The sequence below is a fragment of the Apteryx mantelli genome, chromosome 7 (genome assembly GCF_036417845.1).
Source record: "Apteryx mantelli isolate bAptMan1 chromosome 7, bAptMan1.hap1, whole genome shotgun sequence".
Lineage (NCBI taxonomy): Eukaryota > Metazoa > Chordata > Aves > Apterygiformes > Apterygidae > Apteryx > Apteryx mantelli.
Window position 1 is genome coordinate 41,925,569 of NC_089984.1, and position 18,459 is coordinate 41,944,027.

Below are 18,459 nucleotides of genomic sequence, written 5' to 3' on the forward strand. Positions count from 1 at the left end.
TCCTCTTGACACCCTCCCTTTAGATATTTGTACACATTGATAAGATCTCCTCTCAGCCTTCTCTTCTCCAGGCTAAACAGGCCCAGCTCTCTCAGTCTTTCCTCATAAGAGAGATGCTCCAGTCCCCTAATCATCTTTGTGGCCCTTCGCTGGACTTGCTCCAGTAGTGCCACATCCCTCTTGTACTGGGGAGCCCAGAACTGGATGCAGTACTCCAGATGTGGCCTCACCAGGGCTGAGTAGAGGGGGAGAATCACCTCCCTCGACCTGCTGGCAACACTCCTCCTGATGCACCCCAGGATACCATTGGCCTTCTTGGCCACAAGGGCACATTGCAAAGTACTCGACAAGAGAACAGATCTCATGGAGGACAACAAAATGCTCCCCTGCCAGGCTTTGAGCACTCTGCGTATAAAAACACCTGCTACCCAACGATCATTTGGGGCTTGGAGACCAAAATCTAGCTCCAATTTCTGTTTTCTAAATGAAAGTATAACACATTGTGGCTTGGGATTCAGATGGCTGTTCCTTCTCCTGACTAGCTTCTCACAAGATTTGGACTTTATTATAGCTGAAAACATGTAAGACTATACGAAACTGAACAGATGGAGCTACCAAGTTAAAAGGAAGATTTCAGAGGATGCTAAAGGAAGAGAATCGTAATGTTGTGTTTCTGGAGGAAACCCATTTATCATGATTGCAGCACATAAACTGAAGCAGAAAGTGCTGTCTTTCTCCATTTTGCTACCTCAACAGGCAAAGACAAAATGATTTGTGAAAGATATCCAGTGGTTATTAAGTGCTTTGAACTGGATGAACAGAGTTTATTTCACTTTGCTATTGATAATTATAGTATCGCGACCCTGTAATTAAGGTCCTGTCAGCCTTTCCATGCCAAGCCTTATTCAAGGGATTAAATCAGCCATTTAAAATTGCAGCAGGTCAAAGCTCACCACTGCAGTTGTCAGCCTGGGGACACTTCCCCCATCCCCCCCAAAAGCGTATATTGATGAACTCACTTCTTTAGCTATAAGGTCACAACACAGAGAAGTCCTATGGTTTTAGAAGCCATACAGAAATGCTGTGTCTTTCCAGATCACCCCAGATCTGCTTCAACGGGCAAATACCTTCACAGTAGTCAGAAAGAGAGAAATTTCTGACCATGGTGCTGATTTCAAGCAGAGCGAAACACCAGTTAGCAGACTGAAGGTGGAAATGAGGATATTTAGTTTCAGTTCCCAACATTATCTCAGACTTACTTTAAAAAGTGTATACAGTATCTATGCATAGGTGTGGGAAGGAAAAAAAGGCACAAGCTGGTACTCAGAGTGCACTAACAAGCACCATAAAAGACTGTATAAATAAACATAAGCATAAAAATACAGCGCTAAGTGTCATGTGATTTGCACCTGGATTTTCGATCTCATTAGGTCTGTCTAACTGCACTGATGATGCAAAGCAAACTTCCATGATCTTCCCTTGGCCTCCCTCTCTTCATCTTGGTGATCCCTGCTGTTAAGTCTGGGAAAGAGTAGGACGAGTCTGAGCTGTTCCTTCTGCATTTAAGGAGTATGCTCATTCTTACTAGCGCTCAGAATATAGCTTAATGCCCTTCACATCCCCAACCCAAAATGGCCTGGCCATAAATTTGTAATGGTCAAAGTAGTTTGAGTTTTCTGGTTGTGCTAAATGATATTTTAAATCTTTACAGTGCTCAAATAAATTAGTATTCTCCCCAAAGTAGTTAGAAATAGTTTGATCAGTTGATTTAGATGGGGAAGCCCTGTGTTACTTCGTCTTTATTTTGCCTTTAGGGCCATACTAGGAAAAAAATCCAAAGTTCTTACATCAGTGACAGGCCCCTCTAACAAATATTGACATTAAAATTATAATTGTTCCTGTGTAAACAAATAACCATGTCTATGCAACTAATTTAAGTACGTTCTAATTACTAAGTCAATGCCTGCCATTGGCTCCCCAAACTCATTGCTTTTTCTCCTCTTGGGGAAAACATACTGACAAACATTTCCTTTTCGTCCCTAAAAGATCACTTTCCAGTCAATGTAGAAAACGGCAGCAGCCTAAAGCTGAGAATCTTCTATTCCGAGGTAATCAATAATTTCTCTCTCTTAAATTGTTTTATCTGTGTATCTAGTTGCTCTCTGAAAATGCCAGTGGAGTACTAGACATTATACAAGGCATTACTGTTGATGCATCTTTCAGTCACACTACTATCAATAGGTCAAATCAGTGCAATTTGACATTTTTGAATATGAAGGAAAAAAGGTTTCAAGTACTTCATGCATGTTGCTCTTTAAAGATAAAAATGACATGAATTAAGGAGAGACTAGACAAATCTCTGTGTTCTGAGAGCAGACCAGAATGACCTGGGTCTTTAACAAGAGTTTATGGCTATCTTCAGAGACTGTCCCCAGGTACTCCCTTCTTCCACTCTGAGCTCTCCATCCTGTTGCAAGTGAGGGCTGGCTGGAGCACGTTAGGGATGTTGTGCAGGAGGCCTTGACTTGGAGGAAGACCCAAGCACATACTTGGTGTGATGCAGTTTTGCCCAAGTGGGCTTGCAGGGAAAGGAAAATCTGCTTATATTTGTCTTCCACATGCCTAATGTCACTGAAGTCCTTGGCTGGAACAGTTCTGATTAAGGAAAAGCCATAGCTGACACTAAGGTTTGGCTCTCATACTTCAGTCACCTCTCTACTGGTATTAATACCCTGGCATAACATTTTAACTCTAAAATACTGCAGGTTCTGTGAGCAGTAGGGAGATGCCCTGGAGTGGCCATGTGATCCTTTTCCCACTCTTCACTTTCTTGACTGGGGAGCATGGTTTCTTGACCAAGAGCACCAGTGAGAAGCACTGCTCAGCCAAACACGCCATCACTTCCCAGCTGCTCCTCGGCACCCTCTCCCAGCAAGTCTGCTCTGGTGGGATGCAGAGAGAGGGGCTCACCTGGAGGAAGGCATGGGGACAGGCGTTCACCAGCCCCAAACAACATCCTCCGGGTAGAAGCAAAGTTGGGAGTCCTCTCCATAGAGGCATGTTCAGCCTATGTGGGAGGTGAGATGGGCTCGGGGGAGACAGATCTCACATAAACACAGGGAAAATAATAGTTTGGTATAATTACTATTCAGCTCCAAATCCCTGTTTTTATTAGACAGGAAATAACAGAAAGTATTTCTCCATTTGAACTGAACTTATCTGTTAAGCATAACAAAGAAACCCGATGTAATGCAAGTATTTCTTTCTGGAAACAGATTCTTATTGCTCAGCCTAATATAAACAAGCTCTGATAATGCTCATCATTTTTCTTTAACCAGATCTAAAAAAATTAAGATCAACATTTATCATTGGGCTACTGGACATCTGTAACCCTATGAATAAAGAAATATATAGAAAAGAATACCCTGATAAGGAATTCAATACACTGAATATAGTTTAAATAAAAGTTATCATATTTTGTCCTGCATGGATTTATTCTACTGGGAGAAAAAAGAGGAATTAATGTAAATGAACTATGACCTGTTTCCTAGGTGGTATAGTTTGTATAAAAAAAGCCAACAACCCACACAATTACCCTCCACCCACATTTTTAAAAACAATTTTTAAACAATTACAGTAATCTAGTAAAAGGTTCAAATATATCTTTTTGATACAAAGCCCAGAGAAAATATCTTGGAACGTTCTAGTCTCTCTTTCTTCTGCAAATCAAGCTGGGAGGAAGCAGGCTTCCTGTCTGTCCCATGAAAGTAGGTGAGATTTTAAACGTCCTCTTTCTGCAGCTGCATGGCCCACCTGGCCCTCGTTGCCATTCCACCCCTCATCTGCCAGCTCGTACTCCAGGGAGATCAAAGTGTGATCTGGCAGGGGACACCCACATGCCTCATCTCTAAATCCAGACTACAGGCCTTGATTTTTTTTGCTTGAAATCTCTCTGCTATACTAATTGAAGATTTTTGTTTGTTTGTTTGTTTTGCTTTCCATTACTGTTGGCTTTCTGATTTAACAATAGTTTAAAAACTCTGGTCCACTGGCACAAACGGGCAACACCCTTCTACTGTCAAAGATGCAGTATCCCCTTACATGCCGTTACATGTGGGATAGCATTCAGGAATCCACCTTGTGCCTTAGAACCAACACGGAGCCACGGAGCAGCCACTACCTTGCCAGAGCTCAGTAATTCCACTGGGAGAAAGCATCTGTTGCTGTCACACCATTCTCATTAAAAATAGAAAGACATTTCTGATCTCCCTTGTGGGGTCTGGCTCCGTTGACTTTACTAGCATTATTTCTAATTTATCCTTGCACCAATGAGATCAGAATTAAGCCTTTCAGTTGAGGTTTGGAGGCAGTGCTTTGTGAGGAAACGAAGCTGGCAACGGAGCTGCAGCAGTTCAGCTCTCTGACCTTCGGCTGAATTTTTCTCAGCAACAGAAATCACTAACAGTCCAGCTGAGTAACTTTCCATGGCATGGGAAACTGTTTCATAAGGAGATTTTGTTTTATACAGGAGAAAATGTCTCTGTATCCAGGGGATGAAAAATCCCAGTATGACTAAGACTGGAGGCTATAATTGTACATGCCTCCATGAGCTCATGTTAAGTCTATGACACGAGTGGGATTCGGAAGAGTATTTCAGATGCATGATTTGAGCCACTTGGGGAGTTTAATTATGAACTGGAACTCCTCTCACATGTTACACACAACCCTTCTATCTGCATTAGTGGCATTATTTCTTGAGCTGCTTTAATGCTCTTTAAAAAAAAATTTGCAAATGGTCCAATCCCCTATGAAGATAACAGATAAATACTTCAACAGACTTTTGATGAGGGCTCTGACCAAGAGAATGATATGTGTCATTATATTTATACATACGTTTTAAAATGGAGTCAAAGATAGAGAGATACTGAATTGAAAGAGGCTAAGGGAGTGGAAAAAGTTAACTTGAAAGAAATAATAAAACCTAGCTCTCATATAGTGCTTTTCTTCAGCAGCATTCAAAGTGTTTTTCCCATTTGAGAGAGAGGGAACTGAGATGTTGAAGGAGACGTGACTTGTCCAAGGTGACTCAGCAGGCAATAGAATCCAAATTTCCTGAGTAATGCTGGTATTTCAGTTGAAAAGCCACAGGACATAACAGGAAGGTGAACTGCCTTCCTGGAATATCATTTATTTAAGATAACCCAAGAGATCATGCTATTAAATTTTTGCAAAATAAATGAATTCCCAAGGGAGAATAAAATCTCTTTCTGCTTCGGTGCTTACTCTGCTAAGGGTATTATTAGGAGGTAGGTTTACAGGGTAACACCAATTAATAAATGCACACACCGGTACAGGAATCTTATGCTAATGTCAAATACTGAACTCTATTTTGGGATGTACACAGACATCTTTTATGTTTTGCAGATGAGCAATTTAGAGCACGGGTGGGAGTTCACACACCAGTCTGAAAAGGAATGTGATTTTACCCTGACTCAGCAGCACTCAGCACTCTACAGGATAACGTAAGGCCATATCAAAGCTGGTATCAAATGGTTTGCCGAAGTTCACATAGCCAGTCGCAGCAGTGCTGCAGAATGAAGCTAGCAATTCTCTGCCTCCTGCTGCAAGAACTGAACAGGACTGCAAATCAAGGAGAAAATGAATCACAGAATGATTCCCTCATTATTCAGTTCTCCATTTCAGAAAAGAATAGATACAGATTGGTACCGTATAAAATTCCCCCCAATCCATCTATAATCACACAAATTTTCTTCTCAAGTCTGTCCGATAAACAGAACTCCTGGCTCTTAAACTCACCTTGGCCCCAGAGCGTGATACACTGCTGTTCATGGGTCTGGCATATGCCGTTGTAGCAGTAGCCATCCACCCTGTGGCAAGCATGTCCATCGTGCAAATAGACGTTAGCTGGGCAGTGAGGGCTGGCGCCAGTGCAGAACTCTGGTAGGTCACAGGAATTACTTGACTCTCTGCAAGAAATCCCCGCTGGTTTTAACTGAAAAACAAACAAACCCCTTGAACTGCTGTAATTCCACTCGATAAGAGTTATGCAGTGGCATAATCCATGCAGCACACAAACAGCTTTTTTCGATGGCTCTGCACCAAATGACCACAGTGAACAGTATAAAGATTACGCAGCCCTTTAAATACATTTATTCAAGACATGTTGCAAAGAATTTGGCACATTTTTGGAAGGAGGGCCAAACTGAGCTTGCAGTTGCAAACATGCCTCATGTGGCTCAGGTCAGAGGTGAATCTAGCCTTTTGTTAGTTTGCAAGTATGGCTCAATTTTTCAGATCGCCTCCTGCAATCCTGTTTTTTCTTAGGAATCTAAAAACACAGATGTAAAAACATACTGGGCTCAATAGCACAGGACGCACTGCAGCACTAACCAAAGGTCAGCTCAGAAACATTTTCACACATCCAGCCTCGAACCTGGGTGCATGTTCTGTTCTCAGGGTGCAGGATCAAGGCAGACAGCTGGTCACAGAGCCTTAACATCCCTCATCGAAGCAGTAACTCACGAAGCCACTGCCCCATCTGAATACGGACTCAGTGCCCTGGATTGCTTCCTGAGATGAAGGATCACTTCCTTATAAAAATCTTTCTGTCACAAGCTTCAAGACCTTCTTTGACTTAATCGACAGCCCAGCTAGTCCACACAACTATTCCTCTCCTCGCCTGATTTATGAGGACAGCTACACATTTCAGGGGTGAAGGCAACGAGTAGCTAATGTGGAGTCTGAACACTTACTTATCAACAAGAAGAAAATTAGTGTTCTGGGAGCAGTACTAATTTTTTAACTGCATCACCACAGTGCTTTTGGTAAAAAGCAAAATGACATCAAGATTGATTCTGCTTAAAAGCACTTGCTAGGAAAGCACTGAAACAGGTTGCCGTTGTTTCCATAGCATGCTGCTGTTGAGCATTTAGGCAGATGGTTGTCACAGACACAACGGAAACTCACTGAATGCTTTATCAGCCCATATGCAAAAGTTGGTCTGAGAATTCAAGAAGGTTAATGCCTGTGGCAAGGTGGCTTTTTATAGTACATTAGGAGTCCACAAGAGCTGATGATCTGCCATTAAAAATATATATGCTGTTGACAGAATTAATGTTTTAAGAGTCTTCCCTTAAAAAGATAGCCCAGTATTTAATGACTGCTTGCCACAGCACAAAATCCAGATCAGCACGAAAAAGAGCACAGTATACAAGTTCATGAAAAAGAAGAGGTTTTGCATGCACAAACGAAGTGGCTAGAAACAGTGCAGACACCATTAAATAAGTCTATTGATCTGGCCCTTCAATAACTGTTACAGTTTGATAATTTTTTTAATTCCTTACATGAAACGCAAGTGTCCTAATGTTTAATGATACCAGTTTATTTGTTCTGCATCCTTACTAGCCTGCAGTTGAGAAGATCATGGAATTCTGCCCACCCCACACAAATAAGAGCCGTTTCGGTCGGTTCACCTGGCAATCTTCACAGCAAAGTCCATGTGCACACACTGCTCCTGGTTTCAGAGTACAGGTAGTTGCGTTGCAGCACTGGTTGGTACATTCCTAGATGGAGGACAGATGTAAAGCAGACAACTTTCAGTCACACTGAGCTGTAAATCAAGAAAGGCCAGCTTTCTCAAAGAGGTGCTATAGCTCTGCCAAAAAAAGCTATGCAGGAATTATTGAATTATGCATGAAATTCTACGGCTTGATCCAAGCAGTCTTCTCTGTCCTTAGAATCTACAACTATAATAATTGTAGTAAAACCAGAGAAGCCATTAAGGAATGCCAAGCTATAGATCTAGTCCCAGCAGACCGATCCCAATCCTGATTATCATAAATTATTGTGCTGTTCTAGTTCCACAAGAATCAATGGAATGACACCAATTAAAATTTTAGAAATCAGGTTTAAATTATCAGCTTCAAATTCTGCCCACAGTTGGTATGCAGAATCCCACAGAAACCAGGGAGAAAATTATTGTATGATAAAAAACCTGAGATTTTTTAATTTTGTAAAGTAAATTTTGAAGAAATTTTTGATATTATAAAAAAGTATAAACCTAAGTAGTATCTTATTTCTAGATTAAATACCAAGAAAGTATTCTAATCTAAATACAAAACACAAAACACAAAGCACTGAGGGGACAAACTCCATCATCTTCAGTTGAATTAACCCAGCTGAGGATCTAGACCGTGAGCTACAGAGTTACTCAACGTCACTACTACGACTCTCTATTTTGTGATAGTTGCTTGCCAAAATTCTGTATTGCATGGAGACGGGTGGCTATTGCAAAAAAAGAGATGACGACACCATTCAATGTAGTTGACAATCCACAAGCTGTAATCTTTTATCAGGGTATTCCAATAACAGAGCTTTGAGAAAAGTATGAATTGCATTATCACTAACTGATACAACCCAATTTCACACTTCTGGATTAGATGGTGGCACGTGTGGTTTCACAAACTTTATTCTCAGTAGAAGGAGCGAGTAAGAAGTTTCGGAAAATAATGGATTTGATTTTCCAAGATTTTACTCACAAGCTGCAAGTTAAATGAGCTGCACTGGAAACTCAGTTCTCTAACAAAAATAGCAGCAAATAAATTTGCTCTTCAGTTGTGTTAAGTCAGTTTGACTTAACAAGGGATCACTAACACTATACTGAATAGAGGAAAAATAAGTGGGTTAGAATGATGTTCACAGCCTCTTGTTACTTTGCTGGCTTTTGTAAAGCTTTCCAACTGGAAGATGAGGCTACCTGATTATACCACTGCACTCACAAACAATGAGCTAAATGATTGTCAGCATTTCACTGCTTCCTTAAATAATATCTGCCTGTATACACAAAGCTACATCTATGCTTGCTCTGAAGTAGCAGAATGACTTCCCTGTACCTATTTTTGGTCATGCTGGAAGGCAGCAGGCTACTCAAATATTTCTATGCAGCTGCTGTATTTAAAAAATAACATTCCTCTACACAAAAGCACATTTTATACACTTGCCTCAATAGCAATCCAGGAAAAGCAGAGTAGGGGAGGGCAACGTCAGTCCAATTAAGGTACTTCTGGAACAGTCATCTATATGCCATCATCTGGCCATGTACCAAACAGTCCATGGAAAGCAAGAGAACTTCCACAGACAAGCTGAGATAAAAACACAGATCTCTGGTGGCTGTCACTGCCGCCTTGCAAATTTTCATCTGCTGCTCACCCACTTGTTACTCACTGCAGGGAACCAACTTGGTTAATAGGTTTTGTGCCTGGGCTATTAAATTGTCACAAACAGTTTTAACATAAACAAACAGGCAAGGAAACAAATAGGCTCACAGGGGTTTTGGAGGCTGGAAGAGAGGTGGGAGGCCATCAGCCGAAACTGCTGCTCTGTTGTTCATGAGGACAGAAATGATGGGAGTTGGGTTTTTTGGTGCAAGTCTCCTGGGCTGATTAGAGCATCTCAAACAAACTAACCTCATCAGCAATTCTAGCATCATCTACATGGCATCAGTTACTGTAGACAAGACACCTTGTTTCCACCACTTTTCTAAGAACGCAAGAAAGACTACCTTGGGTCAGACTATAACCCATCCAGTCTTGTGTCCTCCCAACAGAAAATGCTTAAGGACAAGAGTATGAACACACCTATTGTGACACTTTCGCAGTCTCCCCTTGGATCCACGTGCATTTCTAACACCTGTAGGATTCAGCAGCAGGGAACTCAAAACTCATCTGTGCAATCTGGGGAACACTCTCCTCTTGCTAGTTTGAAAAAAGCTGCCATTTGCTAGCTTCACTTGCACAGTTCTTGTGGGGGACAATCACTCTGTAGTCTCTCTCTCCGAGTCACTCATGATTTCATCATCACAAATTCCTTCATCTTCTTCTTTTCCAGGGAGAGCTCTTCCAAAACGTTGATCATCCTTGTTGCTCTTCTTTCAACCTTTTTCATTCTACTTTATCCTTCTTGAGACCAGGGAGGGTTAGGAATAAAACTGCACAGTTTCAGATGCAGCTCACTGCAGATTTATAGCGGCCTACAGGTGTTCTGTTTAGTTTTCCTATTTTTTCCCTGGTAATTTCTAGCAGCCTATTTACCTTTTAGACAACGCTTGAGCACTGAGCTGACATTTTCATGACACTATTTATTACAATATGAAGTCTTGTTCCTCTATAGTCAGAGTCAGTTCAGAGTCCATCATGTTATATGTGATGTTCAGGTTGTGCATCACTCTACGCACTGAATTTCATTTGTCATCTTAATGCCCAGTCAAGCTTTCTCATAAGGTTCTTCTGCAGTTCTTCACAGTCAGCTTTCATCTCTACAGTCCTAAGTAATATCATCAGCAAACTCAAGACTATTCCTCTTCCCAAGTTGTTTATGAATATGTTGAATAGTGTAACCTCCAGGATACCTCTCCCAGAAACATCACTGCTGATCTCCTTCCACCATGAAAATTGATCATTTATGCCTGCCCTGTATTTCCTATCTTTTAACCCCATTTTTGTCCATGCAAGAATATTCTCTCATCCCACAACTACTGCTTAGTTTCCTAAAATGGCTTTGGCGGAGGGCTTTGGTCTAAAGCCCCTTTGAACTCCAAATAGGCTGTAATAACTGGATCTTCCCTTTCCATCTACTTGTCAAGTCCTTCAGAGAACTGCAGTAGGTTTATAAGACAGGGTTTCCTGTCACAAAAACTATATTGACGCTTCCCTGGCATGTCACAGCTATTCGGACAGCTAGCTCTTTATTACATTTGCTAGTAATTTGTTTGGTATTGACCTCCGATTTATCAGTTTGTAGTTTTCTGATGTCCTTGCAGACACTTATAAAATTAGTCACATTTGTCAACTTTCAGTCCTCAGGGACCAAGGGAAGTTTGCAGACCATGGTTAGTAGGTCAGCTACTCCATCCCTGAGTTTTTTACAGGCCTTGGGTGAATTCAGCTGGTGTTGCCAGTTTATCCATGTTCATCTCATCCATCTTCCATCACTTCAATTTAGACAGATCCTCTCATGAATCCTCCAAGAAAGTATTCTGTTGTAGAAACCTCCCCTAGTTCTTTCACAGTAATTTTGAAGCAAAAACTCCACTTTTTTTTCCACTGTGACCCTATCTTCTCTGAATGCTCCCGTGTAACCCTCATGACTTGTAGGTCCTGCAGAATGTCTCACAGAGTTCTTGCTCCTAGATGTGCTCCAAAAGCCACAGTTAATCATCTATGACCTTTTTTGCCTTCTGTTGTGTTTGTGTGTGTAATCTACATCAACCCTCTTTCCAGAGACACTGTTGCACTTTGAACATTTTTGGTAATCTAATACAAAATAAGGTTGGAGCTTGGCTGGTAATACCATTCTTGGTCAGGATTTAATCTCTTGGCCTGGCAGTGGGCATGCAGGCATCCAATACACTCAAAAAGGTGAGCAGCACCTGAGCATATGACACCATAGTGTGGATGGAGATGGCTATGCAGTCCCTACCGCATCAGTGTTAACAGGAGTGTCAGGAGGGTGGGGGCGTGCTACAGGCATGAGTCTCCACCCTTATGAATCCATTGCTGCCTTACCGCTAAGGAATGTTGCTGAGCACAAGTCACAACATGAGGCTAATATTTTAGTTAAAAGACACAGTAAATCTGTGGTTTGCTTAGCAAGTAGTACGAATACTTCTTAAACCCCTGTATGGGAAAGTGCGGAAGAATGTCAAGGAGATAGGCGATGGAAGCTAGCCAGACCGTTCCATGGGAAAAGGAGCATCAACAGGACATGTTGACCCATAGCCATGTAGCTGGGCCTATGCCAGTGTGGTGTGCACCTGGGCTTTGACTTGAGATTAGCGATGAGCTCAATGTGCCCACTGCGCACGTGTGTAGTACACAAAACCCACGTATAGTGCCCCCCTGGTGTTCCTCATCATGGACCGATGCTCAGCGGTGCCAGGGACTCTCCTGCTCCTTTATTGCCTCGATCGGGAAATCGCTGGGGAACCCCCGCTCAGACGCAGAGGTAATAAACGCTCAGCATTGACCTTAGTGTGCCTTGTGTTTGTGTATCTGTTCCTGCCGGGAGTCCAGGCGTCGCCCCCGCCGGACCCTTACAACCCCTCATCACATTCCTGAGGGTAAACAGTTCCTTGAGTAAAGGAGAAATATCCCTAGCAACCATCTATATCTACATATTCAAATTGATATTTAATTCTGATCAGCAATAAAAACAACCAGCATATGTAGTATTCTCTAGCCTTATTGTACCGCTTCCCATGTCATAAAATACTGCGCCAGAACTGACATAACTCAACTCGCCTAAATGACTGGGCAATGAATTATTAGCTAATCTAATGTTTTTTTCTGGTACCACTCAGATTATAGCAGTAGATTTCAAATTAATTTAATTGGGCCCAAGGTGTAGTTTTCCAAGATAATTAAAAAAGAAAAAAACATAGAAAGAGGCAAATCTAGTCACTGCTTGCGGATGTTAAGTGGCTTTGACTTGAAAAGGTATAGCTAACATTCAAAAGTGAAAATGAGAAAGATAACTGGGTTAGAAAGACATTTGCTAGCTGCTTGCATTCTCTCATATTGACTTTAAAGAAGAAGATAAGCCTGCTTTCTCCAACCTCGTTACCCTGAAGAGTGAGTGAACTGTCAGGAAATCCTTATGGCTTGTATAAATCCAATACACTGTATAGACAGAATACAGCAATTTCTGTTTTAACTGCCCCAATCTATTTTGTCTGCAGAACCATATTTATCAGAGGAAGCAAATCCCTCATCTGCTAATATATTTAATTCAGATCATCTCAGAGAAGTTCAATATAGCCAATGAACATGGGAAGCCAAAGGGATAAGAATGCCTGTTCAGGTATTATTTGATTCCTAGGCTTTGACTATCTCCTTCTGATCTGAGCAGTCCTCTAACACACTCACTAAACTAAATGGAATGATATCTGAAGTAGTAGTAATCTTTTTGGGAGGCAGTGAAAGCTATTTCTGCTGTAAGGTAATTGGCGAGGAAAATCTCATAGTAGAAGTGGGAAAGGTACTGTACCTGAAAACTGAAGCAGGCTGCTGGGAAAAAATACCTAAGCAATATTAATTCAGTGTCTTCTCAAATTTGGAAACAAATCTTCAGTTAATCCACGGTATCTTGAGAAATCTGAGTAATTTTAACAAATTTGTTTTGGGTCTGGACTATCCGCTAGTACTCAAAGGAATTTCTATGTTGTGAATCTTGTTAGGACCATGACAGAAGCTCTGTTAGTTCAGAAGAGAGAGTTTGTCCTCTAAAGGCAAATTGAGCATATTCTTAACTAAAGACCAACTTCAGCAACTCATAATGCAAGTTAAGCAAAGATTCCCCCATTTGGGGGGACTTTAACTGAGGTTTAGGATTATAAGGTAGAAGCAGAGGAGGGAAAATTTTGTTTTATACCAAATAGCATTAAACATGCCAAACCGATTCTGATTCTTTTTTTTTTTCTATTAAAAATCTGTAGATAGGAGGTGAGTAGCAATTCTCAAGAAGAGCGTCTTACGTCAGGCTCCCCACAGTCACATTCCTCTCCGTCTTCCACATAGCCATTCCCACACTTCTGTCCACCGAATGACTCCTTGACTTCAGGCAAGTTAAACAGACACATTCCCACTCCTTTTTCCAGGCTGTTTTCCAGGTCCTTTCTACTGCAGCTACTGAATACCATGGGAAAGGGATAGCTATAAGAGAAATACATATAAAAAAAAGATGAAGTATCATCAGATGAAAACTTCTCTCTCCTGTCAGGCTGGTGACCTTTTAGCCCACCAGTGCACAAACAAGAAGGGAGGGTTCATTTTTTTAATCCTTTAACATACGATTGAGATTTAGCAGTTCACTGTGAAATTGTGCCAGAAACATTTATAATAATTCCTGACTGTGAGTAAGGGAATTTCCATCATTTGCACTTAAATTTGTGGCTGCTGTTCAGGACGGGAACTGTTCACACTTGGAATTACATATACAAAAATGAGAGAAGCAGTTAGAAAGCAAATCTGATCATGATCCTAAAGAAATATTGGGATTGTATAGAGGCTTCTGGCATTTACAGGACTGAAAAATATTCTAAGCCTCCTTGGCAAATTTAGCCTCAAATGGCAAATTCATTCATCTTGCTCTGCAGTACGGCAAACATCCTGCTCTTTTTAGGGGATAAAAAAAGAGAAAAACACCAAGTTACTTGATAAAAGTTTGCTTCTGCAGTTTATCAAAGTCGAACTTGGAAACTGCATGATTAAAGCAAATACAGTTCTTATTTTAAATCACAGTGACTCCAAAGACACTATTGAAAGTACCCATATTTTGAATTCACACTACTGAGAGCAGAATCTGGCCTTCTTCTGCAGGTCCATCTTTGATTTCCTCTGGGAAACACACAGATAACGTCAGCAAAATAACCCAGTGTAGTACCAATGCTTCCAGATAATCTGTGTTTTTCTTCTGGAGGATTTCATTCCAGTCTCAGATCTGGATCACAAACAAGTAGTAAAATAACATTCAAGCTGCCTTATTTCCCCTAAGACCTAGGTCCTTACTCACTGCTGATCCACAGTCAAGCAGTAACTCAACATAATGGCATCACAGGGAGTCATCCTGATAGTATCTGGGCTTTATTCACTAAATGCTTTGCATCAGTCATGTATTATTAAGTACATCTTTATAGACAAACAAGATAATAGATGGAAGCTATAGATGGAACTTCTGCACTGCTGTTATTTCTAATATTCTAAAATGAAATGTTTTCTTTGTAGATGATGATGCCTACAGATATCAGAAATGAATAATTTCTATTAAAAAAGAAGTGTTTGACAATTATTAATGTAACAGAGGTTTACATTCTTACCCTGATATAGGAGAGTTAACTAGGATCTTGCAGAAAGGTTAGAGGTTAGGGGCATCTTACAGAACAGAATTAATTTTGTGCCTGCTTAAAGTTACATTTTTACAGATTCTTCTGCATTACAACAGCCAGCTCACTGGTAAAGGACAAAGAAGAAAATTTTCATCTATCACTATAGGACTTACCTAGTTAAACTAAACAGCTCTGTGGTTCACTGACATGTGACTTCAGAAAGTTAGTAGGCATCTTCAGTTAAAAGAAGCTGGTTTCTGGGAAGCGTCAATGTTTAGGCATAATGAGAGTCTAAGACGAATAATCAAATTTCAGAAGAGCATGAAGTAGGAGTCAGGCTGCTAGTAGCAGCTCTGGGCTCCAAGGGAAACAGGGAAAGTATTGAGGGTAACAGCACAGAAAATAAAGGTACTTGGGAAACCTTCTACTGACCTTTTTATATCGAGTAACTGGAGGTGGTCTTAACTGGGTATCACAAACTGGGGACTACTGTCCACTCTTCATTTGATTGGAAAAAGGACACAAAGCTTTGTGTATGCGACTATGAATAAGTAAATGGATGTACTACTATCAAATACCAGCAAAAACTCAAGCATCACAGATATGTCTGACTGATAAATCCTGCATAAAATATATGACAGCTTGATCAGATATGATCCTCATATCAGAGTGTGAATAAATGTATACTGCCTCATCCAAGCAAGATCCCTCACTTCAGCTACATAGATTTACTTTGATACCCACTAAGATGAACACAGGGAGACATACATACCTTACATCGGCTGAAACGGATTCAGGAATACACATAATGCATTTTTCCCTGTGCCGGATGTCTCCACCACACACAGGTCATCAGAACAGCTCGCTGGTCAAAACAACCAATAATTTAGCGCTGTTCCTTTGTATCCATGAATGCTCACAATCATGAGCGAGAATGTGAGATGTGTATGTCCGTCACAGGGAGAACAGAATCCTTACTCTGTACGAGGGGTGAAATAATGTCATTGTTAATGAATGAGGCTTCTGTTTCCCCTGAAAGGAACTTCAAGCTGTTTCCTATTTTGAAGTAAGACATCCATTCATCTTCTGGCTTTTCCTGCTCTTGACACTGATTTCCTCAACTGACATCAGTGCAGCACATGTTATTTGATGAAACTTTCTGAAAATATTTTTTCCTTTACCAGATAATGTCCAAATAAAGTAATACTAGCACTGAGATGAACCCAACAACCGGAAACAGAGAGCAACTGAAGGGTGACCACACTCATGCAAGAGAAGATCCCACATCAATTGATACCAGTTGGTATTTCCATTGGAAACTTAATTGATCTTTAACACAATCATTCTTCATTTCTTTGATAAAAACAAAAAATCCCATGTAACAGCTATAGCATTTGATCATTGTGATTTTAGACTACATTTTGGCTGTCTTTGTAATTTTTAAGCTGCTTCATCATAAGCATGAAAGCCCTGGCAGATGGGAAGGGAAGCTGTAACTATCAGATGTCAGTAGCATTAGGCATGTTGTTTAAGTGAATCTGGAGCTTGAGAAAAATGCCGGAATAACAGTCATGTGAAAGGAACTCTGAACAAATGCAGCAAGCTTCCCCACACTGTCCTGCTGCGAGGCTTCAAGCCTCACCTGGAGATTATCTTTCAGTGGGAAAAGGTAGATCAGTTTCCAGAGTAAAGTCAATCCTTGATCTGTCTCTGAGATTTCAGTAACATTACTAGAGAGAGATCTTGGGCTTTCTGTGGTGCCCCAGGCACTTATCCTATTGGAATAACCTTCTGCTACTCTCTTCCACAGGCCATTCAAGAATCTTCCAGAGGTAACAATTTCTTTAGCAGCAATCAGTTTATATCACTACTCTTCACTCTGGTCATCTCCTTTTACAGATCCTTACTCTTATTGCAGAAGGGACAGAAAGGAAACTTTAGCACCAGCTTAGTCCAGCCTAATTCCTATTCTAAGATGCTGAGTGGTACACACATTTTCTACATCCCTGGAATCTGTAAATTTAATGCACAATGGATCATTTTACTGAACCATTTGGGGCGTGGGTATAACTCTACAGGACCCAAATCATGTCTGGTACTGCTTACTGTCTTCAGTGGGTTTACAACAAGGAAAATCATTTCAGAGTCTTTCTACCCCTCTTGAATCAACAGCATTTTCCAGTGTATCCTTGGTGCTTAAAGGATGTGCATAATCTCAAGCAAAGCAAATATCGTGCTTCCCACAAGAAGCAAACTGGCTTTGTCTGCTTCTACAAATGAGAGATTCACAGGAGTAAGATGATGCCTGGTAACTGATTCCTTTAGAAACAGTCTGGTTTTGTCCCATTCATTTACATTTCAAGCACTGAAGTCATTCAAATGCCAGTTTCCTCTATCTACTTTTGCATTTAGCCTGTATTAGATGGCTCCTTTCATTAACTAAGTGAAGCGGCATCCTCAAGGGAAGTGTCAAGCCCCTTTTAAAGAAAGAGAATTCTTTGTCTGTACTAGCACTGCATTGCCCAGTATAGTCTCTTTTCTGCATGAACTGTGAAAGTTCTTCTCCATCATCTCCATTTCAGAGGTATTTTCTCTCCTAATGGGCTGAAGAACAGGGTGTACAAACACAGAAGAGGAGAGAATCACTGCCGCAGAAAATTATGGTCTAAAGAGGTAAGACAGCCAAACCATTCAGGAGAAACAGGCAGACGCAGGATAACATGGCAGACCAGCTATGGAACCAGGAGCGGATCCTGTCTTTGAGGCTGGTGTGTGATTCCTTTGACACTGCTGACTCTCACATTACTCCAGGTGGGGAAGGCCTGGAGGGCACTGACTAGGGATGCAGGAGATCCTAGCTCATTCAAAAACTTGCCATTGGATTGCTGTGATACCTTGGGCACGTCACTTCAGAAAAACAAGGGAGTTTCACTTCAAACTACTAGATACCTATCTACATCTTTAGGTGCCCAAGCATTTAGCACCTCAGGTCTGCCTCCTCCACGTGCCTCAGCTTCCTTCCCCATACAGTACAGGCCTCCCTTTGTAAAATATTCTGCTGTTTCTCAAGAAGCACCACTGAAGCAGTATCCCCATCAAGGCTCCTGGCAATTCACCAAATACTGCACAGGAGGATGAACCCCGGGTTCACAACATCTTGAAAACAAACATTTGATTGTTAGAACTATCATTATCAAATCTCAGATTTTTTCTTTTCCAAGAACTGTAGAATACATATGAAGTATATGCTTTCTTCTATCTACAAGACTGGTATACACACACACACACATTATATGTATATATACATTGTATGTCTACTTATTGGGTTCATTTATTCCAGTTCATATAGCAACCTGATTATTCAGTATTATAGCAATGTTTATACAGAGCCTTTTACCCAAGGCCCTGAAGTGTTTTACAATTATTCACTCAATTAAAATGCATGACAGCCCCTAAGAGCTCTTTTAAGTATCACCAGACCTTTCTCCCTGAGGTAATAAGATAATTGGAGATTATATTAATTTTAAAAAGGCATTTTGATTTTCTGGAGCATTCTTATT

At 40.9% G+C, this 18,459-nt stretch overlaps 1 protein-coding gene across 4 annotated transcripts in view; it reads right to left on the bottom strand.

Moving 5' to 3' along the window:
* ADAM12 (ADAM metallopeptidase domain 12) overlaps positions 1–18,459 on the bottom strand; it is a 197,094-nt gene that overhangs the window by 26,014 nt on the left and 152,621 nt on the right. For all 4 annotated transcript variants that reach the window (XR_010884767.1, XM_067300374.1, XM_067300376.1 and 1 more), the window contains exons 12-14: positions 13,550–13,727; positions 7,494–7,583; positions 5,818–6,013 (exon numbers count right to left, since the gene is read on the bottom strand). Coding sequence is in view for 3 of the 4 variants with exons in the window: in XM_067300374.1 (XP_067156475.1) it covers positions 5,818–6,013; positions 7,494–7,583; positions 13,550–13,727 (464 nt within the window). In the remaining variant the exon portion in view is untranslated. The remainder of the gene's footprint in view (positions 1–5,817; positions 6,014–7,493; positions 7,584–13,549; positions 13,728–18,459) is intronic.